This window comes from Oncorhynchus keta, chromosome 25 (assembly GCF_023373465.1).
Source record: "Oncorhynchus keta strain PuntledgeMale-10-30-2019 chromosome 25, Oket_V2, whole genome shotgun sequence".
NCBI classification, from domain to species: Eukaryota; Metazoa; Chordata; class Actinopteri; order Salmoniformes; family Salmonidae; genus Oncorhynchus; species Oncorhynchus keta.
Window position 1 is genome coordinate 42,285,616 of NC_068445.1, and position 16,984 is coordinate 42,302,599.

The 16,984-nt window shown below is 46.8% G+C and overlaps 1 protein-coding gene across 1 annotated transcript in view; it reads left to right on the top strand.

Moving 5' to 3' along the window:
• Positions 1-16,984, top strand: part of LOC118379418 (extracellular matrix organizing protein FRAS1-like) — a 420,646-nt gene that overhangs the window by 276,591 nt on the left and 127,071 nt on the right. The window contains 2 exon segments of the mRNA XM_052479627.1: positions 7,496-7,655; positions 14,057-14,238. Coding sequence (XP_052335587.1) covers positions 7,496-7,655; positions 14,057-14,238 — 342 coding nt within the window.

Consider the following 16,984-nt stretch of genomic DNA (forward strand, 5'->3'; position numbering starts at 1 on the left):
TATAACAGTAGGCTATAGCAGTAGGCTAGCAGTATGCTATAATAGTAGGCTAGTAGGCTCAGCAGTATGCTATAATAGTACTATAGCAGGCTAACAGTAGGCTATAGCAGTAGGCTATAAGCTTGATTGTTGAGATAAAAATGCAATCAATTAGAGGGAAAAACACTGTTCTCAAAAGTGACCACAAAATGTGATTATAATGCTTTATACTAAAGGTGCATTTTTAATGTGAAAATGATCTTCCCCAAGTAACTCACTCACCTCCTATGTATACCACTAACTCACTCACCTCCTGTGTATACCACTAACTCACTCACCTCCTATGTATACCACTAACTCACTCACCTCCTATGTATACCACTAACTCACTCACCTCCTATGTATACCACTAACTCACTCACCTCCTATGTATACCACTAACTCACTCACCTCCTATGTATACCACTAACTCACTCACCTCCTGTGTATACCACTAACTCACCTCCTATGTATACCACTAACTCACCTCCTATGTATACCACTAACTCACCTCCTATGTATACCACTAACTCACCTCCTATGTATACCAGTAACTCACCTCCTATGTATACCAGTAACTCACCTCCTATGTATACCAGGTAGGCTCTACACCTTGTTGGTAAAGCAAAATAATGTGCTTCATTTTAAGAAGTTTTTTTGTGTGTTTTGCGAAACCAAACCTTAGCAAAACGTATAGGCGTCTGTTCTAGGCTGTATGACGTGTGTGACTATGATTGGAAAAAGGCTTGTTGGTTTCTTGACTTCCTGCTTCGGCCAATATTGTCACCCATCCGACTATTCTCCGATGAATGTTGTCTTTTCATACACTAAATAATATTCAAAATAATATATTCTACATTGTAGATTAATAGTGAAGGAATCAAAATGATGAAATAACACATATGGAATCATGTAGTAAGCAAAACAAAAAAAAAAGTATTTTATTTTACAAATATTGTACATTTTGCGATTCTTCAAAGTAGCCACCCTTTTCCTCGATGACAGATTTGCACGCTCTTGGTATAAAAAAAAGTAATTATATAGTTCAGAATAAAGAAAAACCCTTGAATGAGTAGGTGTGTGCAAACTTTTCACTGGTACTGGTACTGTATCTGTGAAAATAGTTTTGATTTATAGTGGACCGTGTGTAAAATACATGTCATATATGCACTTAAAAATAGCGAAATGAAGACGATTTTCCAGTGATTAATTTTCATGTCAGCCAGGTAATCTGTACTCCTGTTGTAAAGAGAAGTAACGTGCTTAATATTAGGAAAGTGGAGTAATAAATATAGCCTAGCCTATGTTCACCTACACACACAATATCACACACGCACACACACACACACACACACACACACACACACACACACACACACACACACACACACACACACACACACACACACACACACACACACACACACACACACACACACACACACCCCTTTCCTCCTCTCCTCTCCTACCCCCCCTCTTCTCTACTTCTCTTATTTTTTTTCACTCTGTAAATCAATATCACTCCTTCCATCCCTTTGTCCCTCACATACATCACATATTCACCGGTTGTACCACCTGATTCTGCTCTCTGTCAAGCAGTGTACTGGTATATGACTGAAGATAGACACTAGATATAATGTGTACTGGTTGGTATATGACTGAAGATAGACACTAGATATAATGTGTACTGGTTGGTATATGACTGAAGATAGACACTAGATATAATGTGTACTGGTTGGTATATGACTGAAGATAGACACTAGATATAATGTGTACTGGTTGGTATATGACTGAAGATAGACACTAGATATAATGTGTACTGGTTGGTATATGACTGAAGATAGACACTAGATATAATGTGTACTGGTTGGTATATGACTGAAGATAGACACTAGATATAATGTGTACTGGTTGGTATATGACTGAAGATAGACACTAGATATAATGTGTACTGGTATATGACTGAAGATAGACACTAGATATAATGTGTACTGGTTGGTATATATGAAGATGACTAGATATAAAGATAGACACTAGATATAATATAATGACTGAAGATAGACACTAGATATAATGTGTACTGGTATATGACTGAAGATAGACACTAGATATAATGTGTACTGGTATATGACTGAAGATAGACACTAGATATAATGTGTACTGGTATATGACTGAAGATAGACACTAGATATAATGTGTACTGGTATATGACTGAAGATAGACACTAGATATAATGTGTACTGGTATATGACTGAAGATAGACACTAGATATAATGTGTACTGGTATATGACTGAAGATAGACACTAGATATAATGCTAAGAGAACCTCCTTAACTTAAGTTGAAGATTTATAATGCACTTATTTAAAAAAAAAAAAAAAAGTCTTTTCAATCACTCTTTTTCTCCTCGCTCCCTTCCCTTCATCTGCTGATGTGAACCTGACAGCTGTAAGCATAGCGTCCTCCATGTTTTTTTGTTTTTTTTCACATCTGTGTAGACAAAGGAGAGGTTGCCAAGTGAACCACTGTAGACGTGTTTGAGATGCTTCCCCGTGCAGCAGCAGCCTCCAAGTACAGTTGGTTGATCTCTCTCAGGGTTTTTTTTTATTACAAAACGCGAAATACTGCCATCATCAAAAGCTCTCTCTCCAACTGTTCCCCACCCGACCCAGTCGGCATCGGTGCCAAGCCTTGTCAAGCCTTGTCAAGCCTTGTCCTAGCCGGGGTACAAAGGAGCTCCTGAGAGACGGATCATGGAGAGAGCTGGAGAGTAATTAGTCTTTAATGAGACGGTGATGGATGACTTTCCCCCTCAGAGGGCTAAGCACTCTGGGTTCATCCCAAATGGCACCCTATCCTCGACTGTGGGCCCCGGTCAATAGTAGTGAGTGTACAAAACATTAGCAACACCTTCCTAATATTGAGTTGTCCTCAGAACAGCCTCCATTTGTCAGGGACATGGACTCTACAAGGTGTTGAAAGCATTCCACAGGGATGCTGGCCCATGTTGACTCTACAAGGTGTTGAAAGCATTCCACAGGGATGCTGGCCCATGTTGACTCTACAAGGTGTTGAAAGCATTCCACAGGGATGCTGGCCCATGTTGACTCTACAAGGTGTTGAAAGCATTCCACAGGGATGCTGGCCCATGTTGACTCTACAAGGTGTTGAAAGCATTCCACAGGAATGCTGGCCCATGTTGACTCTACAAGGTGTTGAAAGCATTCCACAGGGATGCTGGCCCATGTTGACTCTACAAGGTGTCGAAAAGCATTCCACAGGGATGCTGGCCCATGTTGACTCTACAAGGTGTTGAAAGCGTTCCACAGGGATGCTGGCCCATGTTGACTCTACAAGGTGTTGAAAGCATTCCACAGGAATGCTGGCCCATGTTGACTCTACAAGGTGTTGAAAGCATTCCACAGGGATGCTGGCCCATGTTGACTCTACAAGGTGTCGAAAAGCATTCCACAGGGATGCTGGCCCATGTTGACTCTACAAGGTGTTGAAAACGTTCCACAGGGATGCTGGCCCATGTTGACTCTACAAGGTGTTGAATGCGTTCCACAGGGATGCTTGCCCATGTTGACTCTACAAGGTGTTGAATAGTGTTCCACAGGGATGGTGGCCCATGTTGACTCTACAAGGTGTTGAATAGTGTTCCACAGGGATGCTGGCCCATGTTGACTCTACAAGGTGTTGAATAGTGTTCCACAGGGATGCTGGCCCATGTTGACTCCAGTTGTGTCAAGTTGGCTGGGTGTTCTTTAGGTGGTGAACAGTTCTTGATACACACTGGAAACTGTTGAGTGTGAAAAACCCAGCAGCGTTGTGGTTCTTGACACACTCAAACCGGTGCACCTGGCACCTACTACCATACCACTTGCAAAGGCACTTAATTATTTTGTCTTGCCCGTTCACCCTCTGAATGCCACACAGACACAATCCATGTCTCAATTGTCTCAAGGCTTAAAAATCCTTCCTTAACCCGTCTCCTCCCCGTCTCCTCCCCGTCTCCTCCCCGTCTCTCCCCTCTCCTCCCCGTCTCCTCCCCGTCTCCTCCCCCGTCTCCTCCCCGTCTCCCCCCGTCTCCTCCCCCGTCTCCTCCCCGTCTCCTCCCCGTCTCCTCCCCAGTCTCCTCCCCGTCTCCTCCCCAGTCTCCTCCCCGTCTCCTCCCCGTCTCCTCCACCGGTCTCCTCCCTGTCTCCTCCCTGTCTCCTCCCCGTCTCCTCCCCTCTCCTCCCCGTCTCCTCCCCAGTCTCCTCCCCGGTCTCCTCCCCGTCCCTGTCTCCTCCCCAGTCTCCTCCCCAGTCTCCTCCCCGTCTCCTCCCCGTCTCCTCCCCAGTCTCTCCCCTCTCCTGTCTCCTCCCCGTCTCTCCCCCGGTCTCCTCCCCGTCTCCTCCCCGTCTCCTCCCCGTCTCCTCCCCAGTCTCCTCCCCAGTCTCCTCCCCGTCTCTCCCCGTCTCTCGGTCTCCCCAGTCTCCTCCCCAGTCTCCTGTCTCCTCCCCGTCTCCTCCCCGTCTCCTCCCCGTCTCCTCCCCAGTCTCCTCCCCGTCTCCTCCCCGTCTCCTCCACCGGTCTCCTCCCTGTCTCCTCCCCAGTCTCCTCCCCGTCTCCTCCCAGTCTCCTCCCCGTCTCCTCCCCAGTCTCCTCCCCGTCTCCTCCCCAGTCTCCTCCCCGTCTACATCCCTTTGAAGTGGATGTAACATGTGCCATCAAATAAGGGATCAGTTTTGTTTTCTGTTTAGTACACTCAGTGTATAGGGAATAGGGTGCCATTTGATATGCAAGCAGACTTCTCTCTTTGGTCAGCGTTGCTCTCTGTGTGTCTCTGTTGCTGCACAGATGAACAGCAGCTCTCTGTGTGTCTCTGTTGCTGCTCAGAGGAACGGCAGCTCTCTGTCTCTCTCTGTTGCTGCTCAGAGGAACAGCAGCTCTCTGTCTCTCTCTGTTGCTGCTCAGAGGAACGGCAGCTCTCTGTGTGTCTCTGTTGCTGCTCAGAAGAACAGCAGCTCTCTGTCTGTCTCTCTGTCTCTCTTTGTTGCTGCTCAGAGGAACGGCAGCTCTATGTGTGTCTCTGTTGCTGCTCAGAAGAACAGCAGCTCTCTGTCTGTCTCTCTGTCTCTCTTTGTTGCTGCTCAGAGGAACGGCAGCTCTATGTGTGTCTCTGTTGCTGCTCAGAAGAACAGCAGCTCTCTGTCTCTCTCTGTTGCTGCTCAGAGGAACGGCAGCTCTATGTGTGTCTCTGTTGCTGCTCAGAAGAACAGCAGCTCTCTGTCTCTCTCTGTTGCTGCTCAGAGGAATGGCAGCTCTCTGTGTGTCTCTGTTGCTGCTCAGAGGAACGGCAGCTCTATGTGTGTCTCTGTTGCTGCTCAGAGGAACGGCAGCTCTCTGTCTCTCTCTGTTGCTGCTCAGAGGAACAGCAGCTCTCTGTTTCTCTCTGTTGCTGCTCAGAGGAACGGCAGCTCTCTGTGTGTCTCTGTTGCTGCTCAGAAGAACAGCAGCTCTCTGTCTGTCTCTCTGTCTCTCTTTGTTGCTGCTCAGAGGAACGGCAGCTCTATGTGTGTCTCTGTTGCTGCTCAGAAGAACAGCAGCTCTCTGTCTGTCTCTCTGTCTCTCTTTGTTGCTGCTCAGAGGAACGGCAGCTCTATGTGTGTCTCTGTTGCTGCTCAGAAGAACAGCAGCTCTCTGTCTCTCTCTGTTGCTGCTCAGAGGAACGGCAGCTCTCTGTGTGTCTCTGTTGCTGCTCAGAGGAACGGCAGCTCTATGTGTGTCTCTGTTGCTGCTCAGAAGAACAGCAGCTCTCTGTCTCTCTCTGTTGCTGCTCAGAGGAACGGCAGCTCTCTGTGTGTCTCTGTTGCTGCTCAGAGGAACGGCAGCTCTATGTGTGTCTCTGTTGCTGCTCAGAAGAACAGCAGCTCTCTGTCTCTCTCTGTTGCTGCTCAGAGGAACGGCAGCTCTCTGTGTGTCTCTGTTGCTGCTCAGAAGAACAGCAGCTCTCTGTCTGTCTCTGTTGCTGCTCAGAGGAACGGCAGCTCTATGTGTGTCTCTGTTGCTGCTCAGCTCTCTGTCTCTCTCTGTTGCTGCTCAGAGGAACGGCAGCTCTCTGTGTGTCTCTGTTGCTGCTCAGAGGAACGGCAGCTCTATGTGTGTCTCTGTTGCTGCTCAGAAGAACAGCAGCTCTCTGTCTCTCTCTGTTGCTGCTCAGAGGAACGGCAGCTCTCTGTGTGTCTCTGTTGCTGCTCAGAGGAACGGCAGCTCTATGTGTGTCTCTGTTGCTGCTCAGAAGAACAGCAGCTCTCTGTCTCTTTCTGTTGCTGCTCAGAGGAACGGCAGCTCTCTGTGTGTCTCTGTTGCTGCTCAGAAGAACAGCAGCTCTCTGTCTCTCTCTGTTGCTGCTCAGAGGAACAGCAGCTCTCTGTCTCTCTCTGTTGCTGCTCAGAGGAACGGCAGCTCTCTGTGTGTCTCTGTTGCTGCTCAGAAGAACAGCAGCTCTCTGTCTCTCTCTGTTGCTGCTCAGAGGAACGGCAGCTCTATGTGTGTCTCTGTTGCTGCTCAGAGGAACGGCAGCTCTCTGTGTGTCTCTGTTGCTGCTCAGAAGAACAGCAGCTCTCTGTCTCTCTCTGTTGCTGCTCAGAGGAACGGCAGCTCTCTGTGTGTCTCTGTTGCTGCTCAGAGGAACGGCAGCTCTATGTGTGTCTCTGTTGCTGCTCAGAAGAACAGCAGCTCTCTGTCTCTCTCTGTTGCTGCTCAGAGGAACGGCAGCTCTCTGTGTGTCTCTGTTGCTGCTCAGAAGAACAGCAGCTCTCTGTCTGTCTCTGTTGCTGCTCAGAGGAACGGCAGCTCTATGTGTGTCTCTGTTGCTGCTCAGAAGAACAGCAGCTCTCTGTCTGTCTCTGTTGCTGCTCAGAGGAACGGCAGCTCTCTGTCTGTCTCTCTGTCTCTCTCTGTTGCTGCTCAGAAGAACAGCAGCTCTCTGTCTGTCTCTGTTGCTGCTCAGAGGAACGGCAGCTCTCTGTCTGTCTCTCTGTCTCTCTCTGTTGCTGCTCAGAAGAACAGCAGCTCTCTGTCTGTCTCTGTTGCTGCTCAGAGGAACGGCAGCTCTCTGTCTGTCTCTCTGTCTCTCTCTGTTGCTGCTCAGAGGAACGGCAGCTCTCTGTCTGTCTCTCTGTCTCTCTTTGTTGCTGCTGACAGCTGACTCTGAGCTTTTCATACTGCTGCTATGCTGCTGTGATTCACACGGCTGGCCTGAGAACACCTGTGCTGGGTCATTAACTCAATTAAGAGAAAAATGCAGGTGAGGACGGTGCATGTTGGTTGGCAGGATGAGACAACTTCCTGCTCCGATACGAATAATGAATCAGACGCCCCCTTGGGTTGGGCCTCAGGCTGAATAACTGATATGAGTTACAGTACTTTCAAACAATATCTGCCATCGAAAATAAATAATAATTGTTACATATCTTGTGTTTTTACAGCTTACCCAGGCTCCTCGTGTTCTGTCGGTGCCCGTCACGTGGGTGAGAGAGGGAGGCATGGTACAGTTGGGGAAGAGGTATCTGAGGACAGAGTATCAGGGTGCCAGCGATGACCAGATCATTTACACCATAGTGAGCTCCAAAGGAAGCCCCAAATACGGTACGATATGTGGCCTTACCCCCCCCCCCAACATGCACCTGTTTCTGTTTACTCACACTGTTAAGATGGTAATGATGTTAGTTTGTCTTTCTGACTCTCCCTTTACCTCCCACACCTCTCTCAAACCCCTAATAATCGAATTACCCTCTCTTTCTCCCTTCCTGATTCTCTCTCCCCTCTCCCTTAACCTCTCTCTCTCCCTTCCTGATTCTCTCTCCCCTCTCCCTTAACCTCTCTTTCTCCCTTCCTGATTCTCTCTCCCCTCTCCCTTAACCTCTCTTTCTCCCTTCCTGATTCTCTCTCCCCTCTCCCTTAACCTCTCTTTCTCCCTTCCTCATTCTCTCTCCCCTCTCCCTTAACCTCTCTTTCTCCCTTCCTGATTCTCTCTCCCCTCTCCCTTAACCTCTCTTTCTCCCTTCCTCATTCTCTCTCCCCTCTCCCTTACCTCTCTCTCTCTCTCCCTTCCTGATTCTCTCTCCCCTCTCCCTTACCTTCTCTCTTTCTCCCTTCCTGATTCTCTCTCCCCTCTCCCTTAACCTCTCTTTCTCCCTTCCTCATTCTCTCTCCCCTCTCCCTTACCTTCTCTCTCTCTCCCTTCCTGATTCTCTCTCCCCTCTCCCTTACCTTCTCTCTCTCCCTTCCTGATTCTCTCTCCCCTCTCCCTTACCTTCTCTCTCTCCCCTCTCCCTTACCTTCTCTCTCTCTCTCTCTCTCTCTCTCCCTTCCTGATTCTCTCTCCCCTCTCCCTTAAACTCTCTTTCTCCCTTCCTGATTCTCTCTCCCCTCTCCCTTAACCTCTCTTTCTCCCTTCCTCATTCTCTCTCCCCTCTCCCTTAACCTCTCTTTCTCCCTTCCTCATTCTCTCTCCCCTCTCCCTTACCTTCTCTCTCTCTCCCTTCCTGATTCTCTCTCCCTCTCCCTTACCTTCTCTCTTTCTCCCTTCCTGATTCTCTCTCCCCTCCCTTACCTTCTCTCTCTTTCTTCCTGATTCTTCCTCCCTTATTCTCTCTCTCCCCTCTCCCTTAACTTCTCTCTTTATCCCTTCCTGATTCTCTCTCCCCTCTCCCTTACCTTCTCTCTCTCTCCCTTCCTGATTCTCTCTCCCCTCTCCCTTACCTTCTCTCTCTCCCCTCTCCCTTAACTTCTCTCTTTATCCCTTCCTGATTCTCTCTCCCCTCTCCCTTAACCTCTCATTCTCCCTTCCTGATTCTCTCTCCCCTCTCCCTTAACTTCTCTCTTTATCCCTTCCTGATTCTCTCTCCCCTCGCCCTTACCTTCTCTCTCCCTTACCTTCTCTCTCTCTCCCTTAACCTCTCTTTCTCCCTTCCTGATTCTCTCTTCCCTCTCCCTTACCTTCTCTCTCTCTCCCTTCCTGATTCTCTCTCCCCTCTCCCTTAACTTCTCTCTTTCTCCCTTCCTGATTCTCTCTCCCCTCGCCCTTACCTTCTCTCTCTCTCCCTTCCTGATTCTCTCTCCCCTCTCCCTTACCTTATCTCTCTCCCTTCCTGATTCTCTCTCCCCTCTCCCTTACCTTCTCTCTCTCTCTCCCTTCCTGATTCTCTCTCCCCTCTCCCCTCTCCCTTACCTGCTCTCTCTCTCTCTCCCTTCCTGATTCTCTCTCCCCTCTCCCTTACCTTCTCTCTCTCTCCCTTAACCTCTCTCTCTCCCCTCTCCCTTACCTTCTCTCTCTCTCTCTCCCTTCCTGATTATCTCTCCCCTCTCCCTTACATTCTCTCTCTCTCCCTTCCTGATTCTCTCTCCTCTCTCCCTTACCTTCTCTCTCTCTCTCCCTTCCTGATTCTCTCTCCTCTCTCCCTTACCTTCTCTCTCTCTCTCCCTTACCTTCTCTCTCTCTCTCCCTTCTTGATTCTCTCTCCCCTCTCCCTTACCTTCTCTCTCTCTCCATTCCTGATTCTCTCTCCCCTCTCCCTTACCTTCTCTCTCTCTCTCCCTTCCTGATTCTCTCTCCCCTCTTCCTCTCTCTCCCTCAATTCAATTCAATTCAAGGGGCTTTATTGGCATGGGAAACACATGTTAACATTGCCAAAGCAAGTGAGGTAGATAATATACAAAAGTGAAATAAACAATAAAATGAACAGTAAACATTACACTCACAGAAGTTCCAAGAGAATAAATACATTACAAATGTCATATTATGTCTCTATACAGTGTTGTAATTATGTGCAAATGGTTAACGTACACAAGGGTAAATAAATCTGTATAATGTGAGGGAAATATGTGTCTCTAATATGGTCATGGTCTCTACCATGGTCATGGTCAGTCACAGTGGTCAGGTATTCTGCCACTGTGTACTCTCTGTTTAGAGCCAAATAAAATTCTAGTTTGCTCTGTTTTTTAAAATTAATTATTTCCAATGTGTCAAGTAATTATCTTTTTGGGTTGTGTCTAATTGCGTTGCTGTCCTTGGGGCTCTGCTTGTGTTTGTGAACAGAGCCCCAGGACCAGCTTGCTTAGGGGACTCTTCTCCAAGTTCATCTCTCTGTAGATGACGGCTTTGTTATGGAAGGTTTGGGAATCGCTTCCTTTTAGGTGGTTGTAGAATTGAATGGCTCTTTTCTGGATTTTGATCATTAGTGGGTATCGGCCTAATTCTGCTCTGCATGCATTATTTGGTGTTCTACGTTGTACACTGAGGATATTTTTTTGCAGAATTCTGCGTGCAGAGTCTCAATTTGGTGTTTGTCCCATTTTGTGAATTCTTTGTTGGTGAGCGGACCCCAGACCTCACAACCATAAAGGGCAATGGGTTCTACTACCTATTTCAATATTGTTTTGCCAGATTCTAATTGGTATGTAGAATGTTATGTTCCTTTTGATGGCATAGAAGGCCCTTCTTGCCTTGTCTCTCAGATCGTTCACAGCTTTGTGGAAGTTAACTGTGGCGCTGATGTTTAGGCCGAGGTATTTATAGTTTTTTGTGTGCTCAAGGGCAACGGTGTCTAGATGGAATTTGTACTTGTGGTCCTGGCAAATGGACCTTTTTTGGAACACCATTATTTTGGTCTTACTGAGATTTACTGTCAGGGCCCAGGTCTGGCAGACGATCTAGGGGCTGCTGTAGGCCCTCCTTGGTTGGGGACAGAAGCACCAGATCATCAGCAAACAGTAGACATTTGACTTCAGATTCTAGGCCGGGTGCTGCAGACTCTTCTAGTGCCCTCGCCAATTCATTGATATATATGGTGAAGAGGGTGGGGCTTAAGCTGCATCCCTGTCTCACCCCACGGACCTGTGGGGAGAAATGTGTGTGTTTTTTGACTATTTTATCCTCACACTTGTTTGTCGACGTGTATTTTATAATGTCGTATGTTTTACCCCCAACACCACTTTCCATCAGTTTGTATAGCAGACCCTCGTGCCAAATTGAGTCGAAGGCTTTTTTGAAATCAACAAAGGATAAGAACTTTGCCTTTGTTTTGGTCTGTTTGTTTGTCAATTAAGGTGTCAGTCCTTGGCACCAAATATTGGGGAAGATGCCAGAGCTGAGAGCTGAGGATGATGTTGAAGAGTTTTAATATAGCCAACTGGAATTTGTTGTCTGTATATTTAATCATTTCATTAAGGATACCATCAACACCACAGGCCTTTTTGGGTTGGAGGGTTTGTATTTTGTCCTGTAGCTCATTCCAGGTAATTGGAGAATCCAGTGGGTTCTGGTCGTCTCTAATAGTTGATTCCAATGTTTGTATTTGATCATGTTTATGTTTCTGCTGTTTGTTCTTTGTTATAGAGCCAAAAGGATCGGAGAAGTGGTTTAGCCAGACATCTCCATTTTGGATAGATAATTCTTTGTGTTGTTGTTTGTTTAGTGTTTTCTAATTTTCCCAGAAGTGTTTAGATTCTATGGATTCTTCAGTTACATTGAGCTGATTTCTAACGTGCTGTTCCTTCTTTCTCCGTAGTGTATTTCTGTATTGTTTTAGTGATTCACCGTAGTGAAGGCGTAGACTCCAGTTTTCTGGGTCTCTATGTTTTTGGTTGGGCAGGTTTCTCAATTTATTTATTAGATTTTTGCATCCTTTATCAAACCATTTGTCATTGTTGTTTATTTTCTTCGGTTTTCTATTTGCGATTTTTAGATTTTATAGGGAAGCTGAGAGGTCAAATATACTGTTTAGGTTTTCTACTGCCAAGTTTACACCTTCACTATTACAGTGGAACATTTTGTCCAGGAAATTGTCTAAATTGTTGCCTAATTGCTTTTTGGTTGTTTTCCAAATGACATTCCTTCCATCTATAGCATTTCTTAATATTACTCAGTTCCTTTGGCTTTGATGCCTCATGGTTGAGTATTGCTCTGTTCAAGTAGACTGTGATTTTGTTGTGGTCTGATAGGGTTGTCAGTGGGCTGACTGTGAACGCTCTGAGAGACTCTGGGTTGAGGTCAATGATAAAGTAGTCTACAGTACTACTGCCAAGAGATGAGCTATAGGTGTACCTACCATAGGAGTCCTCTCGAAGCCTACCATTGACTATGTACATACCCAGCGTGCGACAGAGCTGCAGGAGTTGTGACCTGTTTTTGTTGGTTATGTTGTCATAGTTGTGCCTAGGGGGGAATATGGGGGAGAGAATGGTGTCACCTGCAGGCAGGTGTTTGTCCCCCTGTGTGCTGAGGGTGTCAGGTTCTTGTCCGGCTCTGGCATTTAGGTCGCCACAGACAAGTAAATGTCCCTGGGTCTGGTAATGGTTGATTTCCCCCTCCAGGATGGAGGAGCTGTCTTATTTAAAGTATGGGGATTTTAGTGGGCGGATAAAGGTAGCACACAGGAGGACATCTTTCTTTGTTAACCAGAAGGGGACTAGGGTTCCAATTTGGGAACCCCCCCCCACGTTCAGCTAAAATATTCCTAAAAATATTTAACCTCCACACATTAACAAGTCCAATGGCTCAAATGAAAGATAAACACCTTGTTTATCTACCCAGCAAGTCAGATTTCTAAAATGTTTTACGGCGAAAACATAGCACATATTTATATTAGATCACCACCGAAATAAAAGGCAAGCGGCGGCCATTTTGTCCCAGAAAAAATAAAATGTAAAAGTAGGATTAAAAAATAAATTATTCACTAACCTGTTGAAAATCTTCATCAGATGACAGTAATATTACATGTTACACAGTACATTTTTTTTTTCAATAATATGCCATTTATATCCATAAATCTTTACAATGACGACATTTCAAAAAATGCTACTCAAATGTCAGGAGAAATGATGATAGCTCCGACAGATAACGTCAGATAACAAGCAATAAACATGACTAAATATACATGTTCTACATATATTTACAAAGATACACTTCTTCTTAATGCAACCGCTGTATTACATTTATTTTTAACGTTACAGACATCGTTCACTGGGCTATACTATGAGTCGGCGCTCAGATATTAGCAGTATGTCTCCTCTACATTTGGAGTCCACAGAAACACCAAATAACCACATAAATATTCCCTTACCTTTGATGTTCTTCCATCAGAAGACGTAGAAGGAGTCATACTTACCCAATACATCGTTTGGTTTCAGGTTGTGTGTCTCTGTATTAGCACATGTTAACAGCTTCGGCTGAAATGCGTCAAAAATGACTTCTGGTCCAGCACTCTTGCACATCAAAACTTCCAATTTACATATTATATGTCCACTAAACTGGTCAAACAATGTGAAAAACCGAGCTTTATGATGTTTTTAGCATGTAGAACAAAGAGCAGCGCTAACAGACAAACCGGCTTCAAATGCTGGATCATGGAAAAAGACGTACTCCAAATCGGCCGCGCGCAATAGAGTGCCTGTTTTTCAGAGGGACACGAGCAATTTCGCTCGCCAAACGTGCAGGGCTCGTGGGATTCTCACAATGAACGTGCCATTTGAAAGCTGACATCGCGCTGAACAGATAGAGACTGTTCCTGGATCGGTAGCTGCCTGGGAATGGTGGGGGCCATGACGTCAAAGTTGACCCAACTTTTCTCTTCACAAGAGAGAGTTTGGGAGAAAGGCTGCCCTGAGAGTTCTGCTTTACATACAGACATAATTTAAACGGTTTTAGAAACTTTAGAGTGTTTTATATTCAATAATAATTTTCCCAATTTTCTCCCCCATCTATCCCCTCCCTCTTCTCTATTTCTCCCTTCCTGATTCTCTCCCCCATCTATCCCCTCCCTCTTCTCTATTTCTCCCTTCCTGATTCTCTCCCCATCTATCCCCTCCCTCTTCTCTATTTCTCCCTTCCTGATTCTCTCCCCCATCTATCCCCTCCCTCTTCTCTATTTCTCCCTTCCTGATTCTCTCCCCCATCTATCCCCTCCCTCTTCTCTATTTCTCCCTTACTGATTCTCTCCCCCATCTATCCCCTCCCTCTTCTCTATTTCTCCCTCTCCTCCCTCCAGGTGAAGTGCTGTTGGTGCCAATGCCAGCCGACGGCCCGTTGGAAGGTTGGCAGCCCTCGCCTGATTACAGGAGCTCTACCCCCACCTCCTCCTTCACTCAGCAGGATGTGAATGAGGGCACTGTGTGGTACAAACACTTTGGCACCACCGGCTTGACGGAAGGAGACACCTTCCTGTTCCAGGTTAGTTGTGGTTGTGTGCCCATTGTCCACCTACCCATCCACCTGTCTGCCAAGCTGGCCTGTATGCCTGCCTGCCTTAGGTTCACTGGGCATAAACTCACAAACAATCTTTCCACAGTCAATTTTCTTTTCCTCCTGCATGCTCTTTTCTTTCTTTCTTCCTGTCTTCTACGGCTTTTTTTCAACTCTGTTACTTTCTTATTTCTATCTCTCTCCTCTTCTCCTCTCCGTATCCCTCTCTCCTTCTCTCTTCTCCTCTTCTCCTCTCCATATCCCTCTCTCCTTCTCTCTTCTTCTCTTCTCCTCTCCGTATCGCTCTCTCCTTCTCTCTTCTTCTCTTCTCTTCTCCGTATCCCTCTCTCCTTCTCTCTTCTTCTCTTCTCCTCTCCGTATCCCTCTCTCCTTCTCTCTTCTTCTCTTCTCCTCTCCATATCCCTCTCTCCTTCTCTCTTCTTCTCTTCTCTTCTCCGTATCCCTCTCTCCTTCTCTCTTCTTCTCTTCTCTTCTCCGTATCCCTCTCTCCTTCTCTCTTCTTCTCTTCTCCTCTGCATATCCCTCTCTCCTTCTCTCTTCTTCTCTTCTCCTCTCCGTATCCCTCTCTCCTTCTCTCTTCTTCTCTTCTCCTCTCCATACCCCTCTCTCCTTCTCTCTTCTTCTCTTCTCCTCTCCGTATCCCTCTCTCCTTCTCTCTTCTTCTCTTCTCCTCTCCGTATCCCTCTCTCCTTCTCTCTTCTTCTCTTCTCCTCTCCGTATCCCTCTCTCCTTCTCTCTTCTTCTCTTCTCCTCTCCGTATCCCTCTCTCCTTCTCTCTTCTTCTCTTCTCCTCTCCGTATCCCTCTCTCCTTCTCTCTTCTTCTCTTCTCCTCTCCGTATCCCTCTCTCCTTCTCTCTTCTTCTCTTCTCCTCTCCGTATCCCTCTCTCCTTCTCTCTTCTTCTCTTCTCCTCTCCGTATCCCTCTCTCCTTCTCTCTTCTTCTCTTCTCCTCTGCATATCCCTCTCTACTTCCAAATTCTTACTTCCATCTCCATTCCTTTTCCCTCATTGTATCTCTCCTTCCTCTCCTCCGTCATCCTTCATAGCCATCCACTCTCAAGTGTTTACATTTTTTTAGGGGGTAGATCAGTTTTAATATCGCAGATAGATTGTGGATTCTATCAATGTAATTGTCTGCATCATTTCCAATCCCCCATATATATTTGTTTGATCTTGTTTTAATACATTTTCGTTCTTCCACCCGTCTTCGAAACGGATTAAAGTATATATTTTAAATGTTTTATTATAATATCTATTTCCTAGCTGAATACATTTTTGCGGACACAGTACATTGGTAATTAGTTATCTTTTTCTTATTTTTATGTTTTTTGTCCCACCCTTCAGCTACCCTCAACCCCTCTCCTCTATCTCTGAAAACCATCCAGTCCCACCCTTCAGCTACCCTCAACCCCTCTCCTCTATCTCTGAAAACCATCCAGTCCCACCCTTCAGCTACCTTCAACCCCTCTCCTCTATCTCTGAAAACCATCCAGTCCCACCCTTCAGCTACCTTCAACCCCTCTCCTCTATCTCTGAAAACCATCCAGTCCCACCCTTCAGCTACCCTCAACCCCTCTCCTCTATCTCTGAAAACCATCCAGTCCCACCCTTCAGCTACCCTCATCCAGTCCCCTCTCCTCTATCTCTGAAAACCATCCAGTCCCACCCTTCAGCTACCTCAATCTCTGAAAAACCATCCAGTCCCACCCTCAACCCCTCTCCTCTATCTCTGAAAACCATCCAGTCCCACCCTTCAGCTACCCTCAACCCCTCTCCTCTATCTCTGAAAACCATCCAGTCCCACCCTTCAGCTACCCCACCCCTCTCCTCTATCTCTGAAAACCATCCAGTCCCACCCTTCAGCTACCCTCAACCCCTCTCCTCTATCTCTGAAAACCATCCAGTCCCACCCTTCAGCTACCCTCAACCCCTCTCCTCTATCTCTGAAAACCATCCAGTCCCACCCTTCAGCTACCCTCAACCCCTCTCCTCTATCTCTGAAAACCATCCAGTCCCACCCTTCAGCTACCCTCAACCCCTCTCCTCTATCTCTGAAAACCATCCAGTCCCACCCTTCAGCTACCCTCAACCCCTCTCCTCTATCTCTGAAAACCATCCAGTCCCACCCTTCAGCTACCCTCAACCCCTCTCCTCTATCTCTGAAAACCATCCAGTCCCACCCTTCAGCTACCCTCAGCCCCTCTCCTCTATCTCTGAAAACCATCCAGTCCCACCCACCCCTCTCCTCTATCTCTGAAAACCATCCAGTCCCACCCTTCAGCTACCCTCAACCCCTCTCCTCTATCTCTGAAAACCATCCAGTCCCACCCTTCAGCTACCCTCAACCCCTCTCCTCTATCTCTGAAAACCATCCAGTCCCACCCTTCAGCTACCCTCAACCCCTCTCCTCTATCTCTGAAAACCATCCAGTCCCACCCTTCAGCTACCCTCAACCCCTCTCCTCTATCTCTGAAAACCATCCAGTCCCACCCTTCAGCTACCCTCAACCCCTCTCCTCTATCTCTGAAAACCATCCAGTCCCACCCTTCAGCTACCCTCAACCCCTCTCCTCTATCTCTGAAAACCATCCAGTCCCACCCTTCAGCTACCCTCAACCCCTCTCCTCTATCTCTGAAAACCATCCAGTCCCACCCTTCAGCTACCCTCAACCCCTCTCCTCTATCTCTGAAAACCATCCAGTCCCACCCTTCA